An 18365-nucleotide genomic window follows, 5' to 3' on the forward strand; every position below is an offset into this window, starting at 1 on the left:
TACAGAAATGGTCTGGTTGGAGCTTTAAAGTTTTAAAACACTCATAGTGAGTGTTTTAATTACTAATTAACTGCCTAATTTGCTGTTTTTACGAGTGGCACCTTAACAAAACATTTGTCTCTAGTTGTTTTTGCCATTTTTGGTGTGCGGGTTTGGTAGTTGTCCTAACACAAGACACAGACGAGACTGAAATCACCCTCCTGTATTGCATTGCATTGCTGGCTTTTTAAAATGAATTTTTTCTAAATAGTGACTTTGGATATTCTTTCGAAAAATAATTAAGTTTAGGAATGTGGTGAAGTTCAAGGCTGATCTTTTTTTCTTTTGCTTCATCTTCTAAAGGCGCCAGCAGCGTTCCTGCCTTCTTCTCCGAGGACGACTCGCAGTCAAACGACTCTAGCGATTCTGACAGCAGCAGCAGTCAGAGTGACGACGCCGATCAGGAGACGTACCTGCTGGATGAACCGCTTGAGAGGACCACAGGCTCCACGCACGCTAACAGTGCTGCTCAGGCCCCACGCTCGATGCAGTGGGCGGTGCGCACCACTCCCAGCCAGCGCACAGCCGGAGGTGCTCCCACCAGCTCCTCCACTCCTTCAGGTAGGAAAGGTTTACACTCGTTCTGCATTCAGCACTCGCGGTGTGAAGTGATGAAGCATCAACCAGACCCTCAAACCTCCTCTCTGTGCTTTCAGTCATCCCTGGACTTTTTCCAATTGTATTATCAGATCTACCATAGAAGTGTGTGTGTGTGTGTGTGTGCGCGCGCGCGTTTTTAACTGTAGGGTATGCGTTTAGAAAAAGTATGTAAAAGATGGAATTTGAAGTTATTTTCAGTTCTGGATTAGTATCGGGGGAAAAAAACTGACGTTTTAATTTCGATCCACGGGTGTGTTCGCTAATGGACTTTAGTTCTGTAGTATTTTGGTGAATTTGCACATGAATAATCCCTCTGTTGCTGTAGGATTGAAGGTTTACAGTGAAAAATTTATAAATGATTAACATTGCACTGTTTTAGAATTGCAGTTGTAATAAAATGCTGTTCATTGAACGTTATTTTGTATAAGCAACAGTATCTACAACCTTTCGCCAATTATTTGGTAATTTAATACCTAAAATCAGAGATTTTGACTCTTAACATACTTCAAAAGATTGTAAGGTAACACGTTATAGTTGGAATTTCAAAGCATTATTACAGAAATATGGAATTTGTAAATGAAAAATGAAGGAACATACATTTTTTCCGACGGCGGCGTTCTGAATTTTATGTTTTTATGTTCGGTAAAGCAGTACTTAAAACTACTTTTCAGCTTTCAGAGACTTTGTTCCAAAGAGGAGAAAAAATGCAACAGGATTTATATATGAATTTAGTGGATTTCAATTGTTTCCCTGCTACTGTATTAAATTATTTATCCAATTCTTTATCCGCAGCGAGCTCCGCAGGCCTCATCTATATCGACCCGTCCAACCTGCGTCGCAGCAGCGCCATCAGCACGAGCGCGGCAGCAGCAGCCGCGGCCCTGGAGGCCAGCAACTCCAGCAGTTACCTGACATCTGCAAGCAGCCTGGCGAGAGCCTACAGCATCGTCATTCGACAGATCTCTGACCTCATGAGCCTCATCCCCAAATACAACCACCTGGTTTACTCGCAGTACCCTGCTGCAGTCAAACTCACTTATCAGGATGCTGTCAATCTACAGGTGAGGAGACACGTTCTGAGATATAAAATTAAACCGAGACACATTTCGAAGCACAGAATTCTTACAGCATATGTGGTTTTTCAGAATTATGTAGAGGAGAAGCTGGTCCCTACCTGGAACTGGATGGTGTCCATCATGGACTCAACAGAGGCTCAATTGCGCTATGGCTCGGCTCTGTCTTCTGCAGGAGACCCTGGGCACCCGAGCCACCCGCTGCATGCCTCACAAAACTCGGGCCGCAGGGAGCGCATGACCGCACGTGAGGAGGCCAGTCTGCGAACACTGGAGGGACGCAGGTCAGACACTCTGAAAATTTTAGTTTTGTTGTCTTTTTCAGGGTTTCTAAAAAACAAATATACATGTTTTAGATGTTGTGATATTCGTCCTAAATTTTATTCTTAGAGTCTTATTAGAAATTATTTTTTTTTTTATCCTGTAGACGCGCAGCTACCTTGCTGACCGCCCGTCAAGGCATGATGTCAGCACGCGGAGACTTTCTGAACTACGCGCTCTCCCTGATGCGCGCCCACAATGACGAGCACTCTGACGTGCTGCCCGTCTTGGACGTGTGTTCGCTGAAACACGTGGCCTACGTCTTCCAGGCCCTCATTTATTGGATAAAAGCCATGAACCTACAGACCACACTGGACACCTCACAGATGGACCGGAAGAGGTCAGGCTCTTAAAGATGCTTTATCTTGAACTAGATGTAGACGTTTCGGTTTCTAATTTTGTGTCGTGTTTTGACTTTCAGGAATCGTGAAACATTAGAACTTGCGTTGGACAATGAGGACTCTGAGCATGAGAACGATGAGGACACTAATCAGAGTGAGTTTAACACACTGGTCCTTAATTACTCTCTATGCAAAATGTACAGGATTATAGAGATCAGCGTAGATGTGCAGTTTCCAGCTCTATTGTGAATTAGATCTCAAACCAACAACATCCTAACACTGTATATTTTATAGGCTCCACCCTTCAGGATAAGGAGGAGGAGCCTGTTCCCTCAGAAACGGGTCAGCACCATCCGTTCTTTCGTCGCTCCGACTCCATGACTTTCCTTGGATGTATTCCACCAAATCCCTTTGAAGTTCCGGTGGCAGAGGCCATTCCTCTGGCTGACCAACCTCACCTGCTACAGGTCAGTACTTCTTTCTTTCTCCCCCCCTTCAAACCAAATGTGTTCATAGAATCGATCTTAGTTATTGGTTTTCAGTGATATTCAGTCATACACCGATCAGGCATAATATTATTACCACCTGCCAAATATTGTGTTGGACCCCCTTTCGCTGCCAAATCTGTCCCGACCCATCGAGCATTAACAGCATGAACAACTTCAGCAATGTGAGCTACAGGAGCTCGTCTGATGGATCGGAACACCAGGACCAGCCTTCGCTCCCTTCTCGCATCAATGAGCCTTAGTCGCTCGTGGCCTTGTCGCCGTTTCACCACTGTTCCTTCCTTGAACCACTTTTGATGGATTCTGACCACTGCAGACCAGGAACAGCCTACAAGAGCTGCAGTTTTGGAGATGCTCTGATGCAGTTGTCTAGACATTACAATTTGTCAAACTCGCTCGAATCCTTATGCCTGCCCTTTTTTCCTGCTTCTAACATCAACTTTGAGGACAAAATGTTCACTTGGTGCCTAATAAATATATCCCACCAAGTAACCGGTGCCATGATGAAGAGATAATCAGTGTTTTTTACTTTACTGTTCATAATGTCAGTCATACCTGGTCAGTGTATCTTTTAAGGAACTTTGAGATGATGTTTTTTAATGCCTGTATATTCTGCTTTTTGCAGCCAAATGCAAGAAAGGAAGACCTGTTCGGTCGACCTAGTCAAGGCCTGTACTCATCCTCCTACATGGCAAGCAAAGGTCTCTCGGATCTTACCGTAGACATGAACTGCTTACAGGTAAACACAAATTCCACTGATAATTGCAGAAGAAAATGCACTATAATTATTCTTATTATATTAAATTTTCTAATTATTTACTGTAATTAAAAAGAAACATTTTTTTTCTTTTTGTAACTTGTATATAAATAAATAAAATCCTTCTCTTCAGATTCTGCCCACAAAAATGTCCTATTCAGCCAACATGAAAAATGTTATGAGTATGGAGTCTCGGCAGGGAGGTGGAGATGAGCAGCAGACGACGACACAGGACATAGACGTCTCTAAGCCCGGCCCCTCCCCTCATGATCTCGCCGCCCAGTTAAAGAGCAGCCTTCTTGCGGAGATTGGACTCACAGAGAGTGAAGGCCCGCCCCTTCCAACTTTCATGTAAAAAATAATTTTACTTTGTGTTTGAGAGGAGATGTTGCATTATTATTATTATTATTATTATTATTATTATAATATTTTCACAATATTTGCTCATTTGACTTGATTCTTTTCTTTCGGATATTTTCAGCCCACACTGCAGCTTCATGGGTATGGTGATCTCTCACGACATGCTGCTTGGACGATGGCGCCTTTCCCTCGAGCTTTTTGGTCGGGTCTTTATGGAGGACGTAGGTGCTGAACCAGGATCTGTAAGTTCTGCGACATAAAGCCAAAATCATACAGTATGATATGGGCCGGCAGTGTCTTATGTGCACTCGCATTCATCGTAATCCGTTTTTTGCAGATCCTGACCGAGCTGGGTGGTTTCGAGGTGAAGGAGTCGAAGTTTCGGCGGGAGATGGAGAAGCTGCGGAACCTGCAGTCTCGTGATCTGGCTTTGGAAGTCGATCGCGACCGTGACCAGCTCATCCAGCAGACGATGCGTCAACTCAACACGCACTTTGGCCGCCGCTGTACTAGCACACCCATGGCTGTGCACCGCGTCAAGGTCACGTTCAAGGACGAGCCGGGCGAGGGCAGCGGCGTGGCACGCAGCTTCTACACGGCCATTGCGCAGGCCTTTCTATCCAATGACAAACTGCCCAACCTAGACTGTGTACAGAGTGTCAGCAAGGGCATGCAGGCCAGCAGTAAGTCCCTCTTACTAACTAGTGCATGTTTTTATCACTATTTCTTATTCAAAATAATTTTTTTAAGATGTTAAAAAATAATAGATTTGGAAATAATGGCATAAGATATATGTATAGATGTGTGTGTGTGGGTGGATGGATAAAAAGATAGATAGATTAATAGATTGACCGGTTTGGATATATAGATATAGATGTGTGTGTAATTATTTATTTGTGCATCTTTGTGCAGATTTAATGCAGCGCTTAAGAAACCGAGATCGGGAAAGGGAGAGAAGGAGTGGTGGCTTGAGGGCAGGATCCAGAAGAGACCGTGACAGGTGAGGCTTCATTGCATCTGGTACATCCCCGAACTCTTCCTATGAAAATTACTTGTCAAAACAATCTCAATTTGTACTTTCTTAAAATATCTACGTGCAATAAAATTGAGATTTATCAAAAGTGTCGGAGAAGCAGTTTTCCATCCTGAAACCTGATAAGCAGATAAGCCCTGATGATGGCCTTATTGAAGCCCTTATTCAGATTGAGTTAATTATTACTGTTTCCTTCCTTATCCCATGCGTATGTTTTTGTATTGACTTTGCTGTGTGTGTGTGTGTGTGTGTGTGTGTGTGTGTGTGTGTGTGATATAATATCAAGCAAAAAGGAATAATTCCATAATGTTCTGCTGATTGCAGTCATTAGTTGTGGTGGTTGATAGGAATTCTACCTTCACAGCAAAGAATTATTATTATTATTATTTTTTTTAATGATTCGGTTTAATCAACCTTGATTTAATTTAAACGGCTGCAGCTCTGTTAATTGTTTTCTGTCTACTTTTGCCGTACAGGGATTCTCGGCGGCAGCTGTCCATTGACACCAGACCATTTCGTCCTGCGTCGGAGGGGAACCCTAGCGATGAGCCGGATCCACTTCCTGCTCACAGGCAGGCGTTAGGGGAGCGTCTGTACCCTCGTGTCCATGCCATGCAGCCGGTGTGTACTCACTCAGCAGGAAATGAGAATTCTTGCGAAGCCGTTGCAGGAAGACGGCTTTACAAAGAGAGTAGAAGATGCAGGATGATAAAAAAAAAAAAAAAAGTTTTTATTTTTTATTTTTGATCATGTTCACATTTTTGTTGTCTGTTTACAGGCGTTTGCCAGTAAAATCACAGGCATGTTGCTGGAACTCTCACCTGCTCAGCTGCTACTCCTGTTGGCCAGTGAGGATTCTCTCCGAGCCCGTGTAGAGGAGGCCATGGAGCTTCTCATCACACATGGAAGGTACTTATTATTATTTATTTTTTTCGAAGGTCATTCTGATTTCTTTTACTTGTGTTCAGATTCGCTCTCATAAACTGTCTGGCTTTTAAGGGAAAACGGTGCAGACAGCATACTGGACCTTGGTCTCCTCGACACTCCAGAGAAAGCACAGGTACAATGCACATCATTTTACAATTATAATAAATATATATATCCTTATTGTTTTCACAGAAAATATCTTCTGACGCATAACCATTTTTATATTGTACAGCAGGAGAATAGGAAGAGACATGCCTCCACTCGCAGCGTGGTGGACATGGAGCTGGATGACACGGATGATGGCGATGATAACGCCCCTCTGTTTTACCAGCCTGGGAAGAGGGGCTTTTACTCCCCCCGCCCTGGAAAGAACTCTGAGGCCAGGCTCAACTGCTTCCGCAACATCGGCAGGTAGGAACCTGGACGTAGAAGTTTGTTTTTGTTTTACTGTGTACTACACTGTACACCAACCAGGGAAGAAGTTATGAAGAATAACACTGATTATCTCTTCATCATGGTTAGTGGGTGTGATATATTTTCTAGGCAACACGCAAACATTTGTTCTCACAGTTGACGTGTTCGAAGCAGGAAAAATGGGCAGGCACAAGGATTTGAGTGAGTTTGGAAAAATTGTGATGTCCAGACGACTGGGTCAGAGCATCTCCAAAACTGCAGCTCTTGTGGGATGTTCTTCCCGGTCTGCAGTGGTCAGAATCTGTTAAGTGGTTCAAGGAAGGAAGAGTGGTGAACCGGCGACAGGGTCACTGATTCATTAATGCACATGGGGAGCGAAGGGTGGTCCGATCCAACAGATGAGCTCCTGTAGCTCAAATTACTGAAGTTCATGCTGTTAATGCTGGACGGGTCTTGACTATAAAAGAGGGACCAACACAATAATAGGCAGGTGGTCATAAAGTTATGCCCGTTTGGTATATATGGTTGAAATGGCAATAAAAGCCGACTTGACTAAATATTTTTTTAAATCTTTTGATCACTTATTAATGTCTAAAATTTTGATTCAGATATTCTATAATATGCAGTTGATTTTACAACATCTCTTTCCACCCTTTTGTCCAGAATACTCGGCCTGTGTCTTCTGCAGAATGAACTTTGCCCCATCACCCTGAATAGGCACGTCATCAAAGTGCTGCTCGGTAGAAAGGTGGGTATTTAGTAAAAAAAACCCTTCTTGTATGGAGTCTCTGTAGTTCTGATATGACGCAGCAGATTAAATAGGAAGCGGTTTAAATAGACTTTGGGTCTTTAAAATAAGGTGTGTGTGTGTGTGTGACATGCAGGTAAACTGGCATGACTTCGCCTTCTTCGACCCAGTGATGTACGAGAGTCTGCGGCAGCTGATTCGGCATTCGCAGGCAAGCGAGGCTGAGGCTGTTTTTGCCGCCATGGACCTCGCCTTCGCCATCGACCTCTGCAAGGAGGAAGGATCCGGACAGGTACTCTCTTCCATAAAGCTTTGTCTCTAAAGAACTTTGGAGAGCTCATGTGTTGGTGATTATTCTGTCATTTTGAATATCACTTTCATGTATAGGCTGTAACGGTTGTGCAAAACTTGTTTTAACACTTTGTAGTGTACCAGATTACAAACACTTAAAACCTAGTTGTTAGCATGTTGAACAGCTAATAAGGTGCATATGGTGCCAGGTTGCATTTATTTTAGGGAAATACAATTATTTGTTACTCGTGGTAACACGTTTTAATGCCACTGTTGTGCTGCTGTTGTTTTAAATATATTACATAATGATCGTGTGCTAATCAGGTGGAGCTGTTGGCGGGTGGTGGCAGCATGCCCGTGACCCCTCAGAACGTGTACGAGTACGTGAGGAAATACGCCGAACACAGGATGCTGGTAGTGGCTGAACAGCCTCTGCATGTGAGTACAGAACTGACTCGCTTTCCTGCTTTTTATTCGCATGAGTGATGTTTTATCCAGACAACGTTTCACGAGCTGCAGGTTTGTGATTCTTATGTTGTAGCTTATTATTAACAATGATGACACGTATAACCAATGAAAAGTTAAAAGAAAACTAAATATATTGCTGAAAATTTGATTAGTAAACTGTATAAAAAAAATAAAATTAATTGTGTATCTAATAAATTCTTTTTGTTTTTCCAGGCCATGAGGAAAGGGCTTTTGGATGTGCTCCCCAAAAATGCTCTGGAGGATCTCACAGCAGAAGACTTCAGGCTGCTTGTTAACGGCTGCGGCGAGGTCAACGTGCAGATGCTCATCAGCTTCACCTCCTTCAATGACGAATCCGGTAAACAACCCGATTTCTGACCATCCTGTTCAGCTCATCTCTCAGCAGTGCGGCATCCCATTACTTCCACTCTCTTTTTCTTTTTCATTTTTCATCCTATCTATTTTTCTACCGTCTGTTCTTTAGGTCTATCGTTCTTTCTTTCGTTCTTTACACAAACGTGTATACATTTATCCATAACGAGTAACTCAGAGCTGATTGATACTGATGAATTTGAATACTTGTTTTGTATTTAATAAAACAAATACATTGAACTAATTCCTTTTTATTTTCCTTTGTTCTTGCAAACCAAACAAAATCTTACAAGCACAATGTTCTGATTACTTGCATCCGACTCGGTTCTTTATGTAACTGCTTTTACTCGTCTGATGCCCAGGTGAGAACGCAGAGAAGCTGTTGCAGTTTAAACGCTGGTTTTGGTCAATTGTGGAGAAAATGAGCATGACTGAGAGGCAGGATCTGGTGAGACTTCTCCTTTCCTTCATCTTAACCTCATGCACAGTGCATACACACATACAGCATCTCACATAAGATACTATAATGGTTGCTGAAATGTGATTGGGGTACTGAACACTGATGTGAGTAAGATCCTGTACGATTACTCAGTCTCTCCTTTACTAATATAATAACTGTGACGACTCGGCCATGTGGATTTAAAGAACCAATCAGAATGCGGACTTGGAAAATCCGTGGCTTAATTATTGTAATATTTATTTAGATCAAATCATTCATATATAATGTGCATACAAAAGGCTACCTGTCTAGGCAATTCATAGCCTGATGTTTTTAAGACCCTAACACACTTTTCTGTCCTGCAGGTGTATTTCTGGACGTCCAGCCCGTCCCTGCCGGCCAGCGAGGAAGGATTTCAGCCAATGCCGTCCATCACCATTAGGCCTCCAGACGACCAACACCTTCCCACGGCCAACACGTGCATCTCGCGCCTCTACGTGCCGCTTTATTCCTCCAAACAGATCCTCAAGCAGAAGCTCCTCCTCGCCATTAAGACCAAGAACTTCGGCTTTGTGTAGAGGGTGACAAGTGTTTACTTTACATGTTGTGTAATATTACTAGTTCCATTTTTGTAGATTTTTTTTTGTCTACAGTTTTATGAAATTTAAAAGAAATTGCTGTCCCATCCTTGGTGGTATTAGTATATATATATATTTTTTTTTGCAGTCTGGCTTGTGAACGAGGACACCAAACGTTCTCGTTTTATTTTTCAGTTGTTGTTTTTTTTCCTTTTCCCGAGTAAGCGTACATTCCTGCATTGGCTCCATTGGCTCGAACTGTAACTCCCCAGGAAAACACGGCCCGACAGCAAACTGCGTGCCGAACTGCAGCCAAAGATGACAGCAGATGTATTTAAAGAAAAAAAGGAAGATTTCACTGTGATTAAGAATTTGTTTTTCCCCTTCATTGCCCCGAGCATAAACATTATGACAGAGTTCACTGCTGCCTTTGTGGAAAAAGTCAGTTTTTCTTGTATAGGGGGCGTAAGGAATTTCAAAATAAACTTGGATGCAAACCATTATTTGATCTTGTATTTACTGACGCACGTAAATATGGGCGCTTGCGGTTTGTGGACACGTCGATGCATCAATTAGTGTGTCGAATTCATTTGCAGGTTTGGGAAATGTTTGTTTTTACAAAAAAATGTTTTTCTAGTAGCATGAAAAGCAGTACTTATTCTAAAACCTGGTTAGTTACATTCATATCTGGAATATATATTTTTTTTAATTCTACAAATGATTTTGTCTTGCCGATGGTCAATATATGCCGACGTGTTTGGATGAACACCCCCCCCCCCCCATTAAAGTCAATTAATAGGAAGTGCTACAGAAAATCAGTTGAATTAAACATTTATTGTACAACACCGATAAAAAAAAAAAAAAAAAAAAACCGGGAACGTGGGTGCTTCTTGTCCTTCTTGCTCTCGTCTTTGCAACTTAGCAGATGCGATCGTGAAAAAAAAAAAAAAAAAAAAGTTAGTAACGATCAAAGTGCTCGCTTTATATATTCGTAGTTCTGGCTTTTTCCTGGTTTCCATGTTTTGAACACTGGATACAGACCACTGCCACCTGCTGGTATAGGAGGGTTTTGTTCTTGCACACCGTTTAATATTTAATAGGGAGGAAGTATGCAGGGGAATTCACTAACTTTTTCTTTAAAAAATTGTTCTGTACCTCCACAAAGTCTGGCTGTAATTGGCTTGCATATTTAACCCTCCGTCCAGAATATAATAAACATCTTAATGGAAAAGATGACCTACATCTTCAGAATATACGTCATTTACAATATCTATGCACTCTTGTATTGTGGGGTTCAGGAAGAAACCAGCACCGTGTGAGGTTTTTTTTTTTTGTATTTATTTATGTATTTATTTATTTACCAACTAGATCAGGGGTGTTCAATATTTTTCACAAAGAGCATGTGTAAGTGGAGGTTTTCATTCCAACCAAACACCACCAGCTTCCACCGGTTTAGATTTTCATTATTAATGTACTATCAGGTGTGGAAAAGTCTGGACACCCCGATACAGATGTTCTAAAAATCAGCTTTTCCTGGACAGTGTAGAAACGTGCAAATGAAGGGCTGTAAGTATGTTTTCCACTGCTTTATGAATCTCTGCCCAAAAAAGGTTTTATCACTAGCTGTTCCCAGACTCGAGGCGCCCAATGATTTGCTTCCTTTACTGTGTTTCTAAGTGAGAAATCTGTTCTGTTCGGTTCTCAAACTCTACTCCTGTTCAGCCTGATGTGCTTCAAGAGAAGAATTTGGTTTATGCAAACCTTTACCTTTGAATCCTGAGCTACTTGAATCTACATTCACTATATGGGCAGAAGTATTGGGACGCTCTGATCTCAACCCTAATGAACGCCTTTGGGATGAATTGGAATGTCGACTGCACCCCAGGCCTCAATACCTCACTGAACATTGAGTGGATCATCTTCCCAGAAGAGTGGAGGTTATTATAACAGCAAATGGGGACTTGTTGTGGAATGTGATGTTCAAAAAGCATCTTAAAATCAGGTGTCCACAATCTTTTGTCCCAAAACAGTGTATTTAAGAATATGATGGACCAATCACACACCCCTGGACACACCTCATATGGAATGTAAAAATTATCAAATTGTAGAATAATTGGGTAACAATGGTCAGTGGTTTGGGAGCAAGTGAATTTTTTTTTAAGTCCTGCCATTTTTCTTGGTGTCTGGATAGTCAGTGATTAAAAAAAAAACAAATTGGACTTCATTTCAGTTTTGGGTCTATTGTATGTTTGGTATTTGAGAGTAGGCTTTTGATTTAGGCAGGGGGATTAGTGTGTATGGATTATAAAGGATCATTGTGGATTGTGAAACATGCAAGTATGTGTGAACTGATATGGGAATGTGTCCAGAAGGACCCATATCTCAGACGTTTCTTCTCTAATAACTAATACAGTTAACTAGCCACCAATGTTGCATGAATGAGGTTTCTGGGTTAACAAATACAGGACACATTACAACTTACTCCCACAGAGGGTGTCACTCCATCATCTTGTCCCTTCCAGTGAACATGTTTATGATCTAGTGTACATATTTAATGAACAGTTTCTTCACTGAAATTAATAATTGAAACGAGCAAAAAAGTTCTAGATTTAGCTCCTGATGAATGTGTATGATGAGGTATGATTTAGCCGTGTTTGCACTACACCCTAGAATATTGGCTTTACGTCTTACTGTGTGTGGATTTTTCTCCATTTAATACAGTTTGACACTTGATTTACTTTTCCAAGGTTTCTACACACTGCTGAAGGACACAATGCTGAAGACATGCAGTTAATCTAAGTTATCCAAATTATTCACACAAAATAACCAGTTTTAAACAACCAAAGTTTTTATTCACACGAGCCGGCTCCAGAATGAGGAGAGTAAAACATACATTGGTGTAGTTTCAGCCACAAGGAAATCAGGGATACATTTACCATTAGCTTTTGGTTTAAAAAAAGAAAAAAAAAAGAAAAAACCTGTTTAATCTCTCGGAAGAGAAACGACTGGATTAAAATTTTTGTACAAACCAAAAGCATTCGAATCCAATAGAGAAAATATACACACAAAATACTGCACTCTACAACACGTCCTTTTCTAACTATTGCCTAAACAGAATAAATTCAATATAAAACGGTCCTTTTTGATCAAAGGCATGTACAGAGAACTAGACTCTTTTTTGGTGAATCTCTAAAGTGGACAACTGAGGGACAAAACAGCTATTAAATAAAAAAAAAACAAAAAAAAAAAAAACGCAACACTGAATCATTATGCAGGATGATAAATGGAACAGAACTGATCCTGAAAGCAAAAAATCACGTTTTCCCCCTAAAGCAAACCTGCAGAAACAAAAGTTAACCAAAGTAAAAACGGCCTTTACACGGTGGGATTTACAGTGTGCCAGAGCTGCACGAGTTACAGTATTAACGCACAAAGTCTCCTAATGGCCTCCGGATTTGCGTCCTGCCCAGGATCTGGAGCGTGAACGCGAGCGCGAGACCGAGCGAGAGCAGGAACGAGATGCCGACCGGGCGCGGGTGTCTTCGTCCTCTCGTGCGCCGCTGGACTGTGGAGCGTCGTCGCAGGCAGCTGGACGGGGAGAACGAGACCCTGAACGCGACTTCCTGCTTTTCATCTTGATCCTGGTGTCGGGAGAGGGGGAGCGTGAACCCGAGCGGCTGTGAGACGGAGCGCCCCGGTGCCCTCGGCCGTGATCTCGCCCGTGCCTCGACCTGGAGGGGGTAGGAGAATACTGAATACGATATCTAAGCATGCATGAAAGTATATGAAAAAATTATGTAGGGGCAAATTTTTCCCTGCATGGGCAGAAGTGTCTGAAATAAAATGCCTAATATAAGTTTAACAGAGGAGACTTCTCAAAATAATAAAATAAATACATAAGAGTAATGTGCAATATAAGGAGTGAACACTATTTTTCTGGGTATGTAAAATAAGGCAGAGAAAAAAAAAAAAAACAGAAAAGGAAGAGAAAAAAAAACACCTGTCATTGTCACGGCTTCGGCTTCGCCTGTGTCTGCCATAACGAGAGCTGCCAGGGAGAAAAAGAAACAGAACAATGTGATTAAGTTTAAAGGAAATTCCCACAGCGAACAGTCTGTAAGTGAGTAATAATGAAAGTTAATGAAGTCACACCCATTCCAAACCCCTGAATTAATAGAAAACGGTGAGACTAAAATTGAAGTTGTTTCTATCTAAGAGGTTGTAAAACGGACGGCAGTAATTGTGACTCACTCTCTGGGACTATCAGAACGACGAGGTCTGCGCTCGTACGACTGGCTGCGTGAGCGGCGCCTGTCGTAGCTGCGACTCCGGGAACGTCGGTAACGCCCATCGCGCTCGTAATCGTCGTATCTGGAGAAGCTGCGAGGAGAATGACGTTCTTTCGTCCTCATTTGAGTCGGGGCTAATAAAGAGGGCAATTATCTGTTAGGAACGGACAGATGAGCACGATACCCAAGACCAAACATACATTTAATGACAGGGTGTTTCAATGGCACAAAAAGAACGCAATGTTTGAAAAAGTACAGAAATGTAATTTCAGGGTAGGAATCAACTTTGTCGTCTCCTCTTAGCAAACTCCAGTGCTGTTAAAAGAAGCATGATCAGAAACACTGGTATATCAGACAAAATACAATTCCAATTTACAAAAAAGACAGGACACCAAAATGTAAATTTAAAACAGAATGCAATGATCTGCAAATCTCAAATCCATATATTATTCACAAAAAAATAAAGACCTCATAAATGGCCATATACTTCTGGGAACTGTGAAGACCATTTGCTGATGTTTTTGGAGACATTTGGAGTTTAAACATTTGATATGTTTATGTTCCATTGTGAATAAAATACGGGTTTATGAAGTCAATGCAATCTGTTTTTGTTTACATTTTACACAGCGGTGCAATTTCTTTTTTATTTTTAAATTGGGGTTGCATAAACACCTACTTTTTCGGTCTCCTTGGGCAAACTGAATTTCGATCTGTCGTCCGCAGACCCATTTCCGGTCCAGGTTGTGGAGAGCATCTTCGGCGTCACGGACGTCCTCGAACGTGCTAATGCTGTTAAGGCTTTCCATTTTAAAACCACACTGACACACAGGCTAAATCACAACGACACACATTCACCAGACAGGATCTCTGAGGACACCGAGCTCATGTCAGCAGTAACATGTTACATTATTAATATAAGAGAAAGCAAAATGAGCTGAATGGGGGGAAATCAAACAGGGGAGAGGTAATTACGGAATAAATTTTCATTTTTCAAGCGTTCAGAAATTGGTCATCGATGAAATCTTTCGGCAAGCAGAATTACGAAATTAACATGGATCAACTCTGAAGTACTTAAAGCACAGGTAAGATTAGAAAACTGACTTTGGAGTGGAGGGAGGGGGAAAAGGGACAATGCACAGACCGCAGCAGAGGTAGGATACAAAAGTTAATACTCGTTACCTTTAACATGCTTGACCTTGAGCTTGACCTTTATTCTCTTTAAGCGCTTCCCAGAAGGCCTTGAGAGGATTTTCCTGCTTGTCTTTGCCCCATTATCTTTTGCTCTTTTCCTCTCTCTGTTTGGAACAGGTGCCCTCTTTCTCCTCTTTGAATCTTCGAGCTTTAACTTTTCTCTTTCTTTCCCCTCTATCGCTTGGCGCCTGAATCCTTACGGGTTCTTTGGCTTCAATCTAATCTACTTCGGTCTTTACTCTTAAATACTCTTTGGAGGGACGGTCTCCAGAACTGTATGTCTTTACATTTTCTGAGACAACAGAAGAAATAGCAGTTAGGAGACAGAGGCCAGAATACAATCAAATTAGATCTCACAGTTTCACTTTCAGATTTTGGCTTTTCCTTTTACCCCTCCAAAAAACAAATTAATTAATAAAAACACACCCAAAACTCAAAAACCAACAACCACTTGCCCGATTGCTTACAAAGGATATTGAATGTATGCAAATCCTCTTGGCCGACGGGAATAGAAGTCAACGGGAATGTAGACATCTACAATAGGGCCGTAACGACCGAACTCGCGACGCAAATCCTCTGGCCTAAAGCATCATGAAATCATAGTTCACTCATTTGTCTGAAGGAGACCGAGTCCTCTTCTTCTAAGGTTTAGCATAGAAAAAAATAATTCTTCTGCATAGTAGTGTTTCCTGCTCTCACACACAACTTGCGATTATTTAACAGCCCGAGCAGAGGTCACATGGGTGTGTGAAAGCAGGAAAACCCCCAAAATGTGTAGAGCAGGCGATCACCAGGGGCGAACAGGAACACTTAAACCAACCTTACACCGTTTCCATTTCTGTGGGTTTGCTCATTTCCTTTCTGCCAGCACTAATTCCCAAGATTGTTTTATTATTATTATTGCTGACCAAGAAATAGGTTACAACCAAAGAGCAGCCACAACTCTATATCTTTTCCTTAATATACATCTTACAAGATTGGTGCAGGAACCTGGAACAGGCCATTTTATTCAAGCAACTTTCCCTCATATTCTGGAAAAACAGCAAACCAGATACGGCTTTTTTGGGGGGTGGGGGTACCATAAAAATAGCAGATCAGAAAGGTGCAAAGAACAAAAGTGCAGAAAAGTTTGTGCACCCTTTAAAACTTCATTTAACAACATATTGAGCTCATACACATAAATCCACTGTTGCAATGCTTTTAGTATTTTATCCATTTTCTTCCCTCTGAAAAGTCATTTTGCACGACACACCGGTATAATGTACACAAATCACATTAAGGATATTTATGTTTAGGGTTTACTGGATCTACCTCAAACCATCAAGATTAATAAATACTGAGAACTGAGTAAAAAAAAACCTGAGATCCTAGGCTAGAAATAAAAAATAAAAAAAAATTTCTTTACCAGGCCACGTGGATTCACCCACTCCTGCTAGTACATTTACATTACTAATAAAGTAAACCAATAATAAAATTTTTAACAAATACCTTTAATAATAATTCTATTGTTTTTAGAGCTAACAGACTAATCAATCCACCAGCCCCCTCTTTACCTATATTTAGCTGCATACCTAAAAGGCTAAGCCAGTTAGCATAACTAGCCGACCCGCCTTCCTTTTTTTTTTTTACCTTTTTTGGAAGCTTGTCTATTTTTAAAACCAAATAATGTTGGTATTTTTTTTTCCATCACCGAAGCACGATAATGCATTGTATACACTTATAAGACCTCACGGTGTTCGTGTTGGTACAAAAGCGCTAAAAAAATAGTAAAAAAAAAAAAGCTTAGCTGAATGTAAGCTAGTATTACAACCAGGTGCGTACTACCGCACTAGATAGTATGTAGGAACAGCGCGCGCCGCGGCCCGCCATATTGGCCTTTCGCACTATTTCCTACACACTGTTTAGGACGCTAGTATGCGTTTACTATGACGTCGCCACGCTTAGCAACCTTTAGTTTTTTTTCTCTTCTCCTTCAAAAATAATACTCTAAATATGTGTTTTAAAGGTCTCCAAAAACCTACCTGCTTTCATCGGAAATATTCCTGATGAAAAGAGAAGTATTTGGTGGTCTCAGGTACCGCGCCATGTCGCTCTAAAAGAAAAAACGAACAGAAACCGCCGATGCGCGCCGAAGAACCCTTTTATCGAAGGCCGCCAACGTCGCGGGTTCGCTTCTTGCGCATGCGCGGTCGGGCCCGGTAGTACGCATGCGCCTTGGGGTCATCTGACGTCCATTCAATGGATGAGAAGATCGGATCATTTTAGTGACTCGGTTCTTTGAATCTTGTTATTAAAAATAAACGAATCTTTTTTTTTTCATTTTGTTCGTTGGTTAATTTGATCAAAAATAACAAAATGTTACATGCTTTACGTGGCTTTATACTCCGTAAACACATTAATAGTAAAGCATGTTATGTACAGACACAAATCCAGAATATGAACTTAACTTATATAATTAATTAAAAAGCCTAATGTAGCTTAATGCGATAAGTCATCATTTTTAAAAGACCAAACTAAACCAAACTGTTTATCCTTACTTTATATTGTGTTTACTTAGTGTGGTCTTTTAAATACTGTCTTAGCATTAATGCCATGTTAAGCTTTTTCCTTAACGGTTTTCTATTGGAGAAAAACACTTAAAGCGTAATTAAGCATGTTACGTTCGTAATCTGGACTCGTGTCTGTACATAGCATGTTTTATTATTAATGTGTTTACTGAGTTTAGTCTTCTAACAAACACTTATGGAATTAAGCTACATTAAGTGTTTTTCAAGTTAAGCATTTTAGAATGTCTCCCAGTGATGTGACTCAAAAACCTCAACTATTGCATTGTGTATCGTCTTGTAACAATAATGTCAAGATTCGGACAAAAAAACCCAAAAAACGATCTATTGCGTTGTGTAGCATCTATGGGAGTCATGTAAAAAAAGAACAAACAACTCAGACAATAAGACTAATGAGATGAACAACTCAATTCTGTTTCCTGTGTATGCACTGCATAGCATCCATGGGAGTCACGTGGTAAAAAAACTAACGACTCGGTCTAGAAGAGTAAAAAGATTAACTTCATTCTCTTTCCTGTACATAACCTACAGAGATTTTGCAATGCTTAGTTTACGCATGTCCAATAGAAAATGAACGAATCACTCTTAAAACGTGTTCTTCGTACTCGTTCTTCTAAGTCAAATTAAAGGAAAATTAATAAAATGATGGAATCTTTATGAACAACCTATCACTACCCATCACTAATGGGGCATGCTTGATCAATGCAACTGAGGATGGATGAGGCCTTGAAAAGCATCTCAAGAGAAGGATTTGGTTATGCACATGGGTGTCAGACTTCTGGTAGACTTCTTTACTGCAAAGGATTTGCATGCAATTTAAAATAATTTGAAAAAAAATCCTTGTTTGTTTGCTTTATAACTTTTTAAATTGTAAAAAGAATGGTGTTATTATATAATTTCAACCACTTCAATTATAAGTATGTGATCTAATACAATACAACACCACTGCATGCTACGAGATCATGCATATTTTCTGTTACTTTTCATGTCAGAATCCAATCCAAGCACAGATCAATTAATCTGTATGAAATATATTAACTTAATTCTTCAATTA

General features: G+C 40.8%; 2 protein-coding genes across 5 annotated transcripts in view; one reads left to right on the forward strand and one right to left on the reverse strand.

Moving 5' to 3' along the window:
• ubr5 (ubiquitin protein ligase E3 component n-recognin 5) overlaps nucleotides 1–9770 on the forward strand; it is a 40500-nt gene extending 30730 nt beyond the window's left edge. For 2 of the 3 annotated variants that reach the window (XM_083529454.1, XM_083529455.1), the window contains exons 38-58: nucleotides 343–600; nucleotides 1432–1700; nucleotides 1785–1996; nucleotides 2140–2373; nucleotides 2455–2528; nucleotides 2669–2841; nucleotides 3506–3619; nucleotides 3771–3988; nucleotides 4119–4239; nucleotides 4335–4680; nucleotides 4910–4997; nucleotides 5507–5651; nucleotides 5809–5939; nucleotides 6030–6090; nucleotides 6190–6368; nucleotides 7035–7119; nucleotides 7256–7411; nucleotides 7735–7848; nucleotides 8092–8236; nucleotides 8613–8698; nucleotides 9055–9770. In XM_083529454.1, coding sequence (XP_083385580.1) covers nucleotides 343–600; nucleotides 1432–1700; nucleotides 1785–1996; nucleotides 2140–2373; nucleotides 2455–2528; nucleotides 2669–2841; nucleotides 3506–3619; nucleotides 3771–3988; nucleotides 4119–4239; nucleotides 4335–4680; nucleotides 4910–4997; nucleotides 5507–5651; nucleotides 5809–5939; nucleotides 6030–6090; nucleotides 6190–6368; nucleotides 7035–7119; nucleotides 7256–7411; nucleotides 7735–7848; nucleotides 8092–8236; nucleotides 8613–8698; nucleotides 9055–9267 — 3422 coding nt within the window. In that variant the 3' untranslated portion in view covers nucleotides 9268–9770. Of the gene's footprint in view, nucleotides 1–342; nucleotides 601–1431; nucleotides 1701–1784; nucleotides 1997–2139; nucleotides 2374–2454; nucleotides 2529–2668; nucleotides 2842–3505; nucleotides 3620–3770; nucleotides 3989–4118; nucleotides 4240–4334; nucleotides 4681–4909; nucleotides 4998–5506; nucleotides 5652–5808; nucleotides 5940–6029; nucleotides 6369–7034; nucleotides 7120–7255; nucleotides 7412–7734; nucleotides 7849–8091; nucleotides 8237–8612; nucleotides 8699–9054 lie in introns of all 3 variants that reach the window. The other variant, XM_083529453.1, reaches the window with a different exon arrangement.
• A 2327-nt stretch (nucleotides 9771–12097) lies between these two features.
• Nucleotides 12098–16941, reverse strand: srsf10a (serine and arginine rich splicing factor 10a). 2 transcript variants are annotated; one of them, XM_083529471.1, is made up of 6 exons: nucleotides 16769–16941; nucleotides 15224–15328; nucleotides 14233–14336; nucleotides 13519–13690; nucleotides 13268–13315; nucleotides 12098–12998 (listed from the first exon to the last, which is right to left on the reverse strand). In XM_083529471.1, the coding sequence occupies exons 1-6, from the start codon at nucleotides 16831–16833 to the stop codon at nucleotides 12707–12709; spliced, it is 786 nt and encodes a 261-aa protein (XP_083385597.1). In that variant the 5' UTR covers nucleotides 16834–16941; the 3' UTR covers nucleotides 12098–12706. The 2 variants fall into 2 exon arrangements, with proteins under 2 accessions (XP_083385597.1, XP_083385598.1); XM_083529472.1 differs by lacking the exon at nucleotides 15224–15328 and having other exon boundaries at nucleotides 14233–15039; nucleotides 16769–16926.
• Nucleotides 16942–18365: the final 1424 nt, after the last annotated feature.

The sequence above is a fragment of the Silurus aristotelis genome, assembly GCF_946808225.1.
Source record: "Silurus aristotelis genome assembly, chromosome: 25".
In the NCBI taxonomy this organism is placed as follows: domain Eukaryota; kingdom Metazoa; phylum Chordata; class Actinopteri; order Siluriformes; family Siluridae; genus Silurus; species Silurus aristotelis.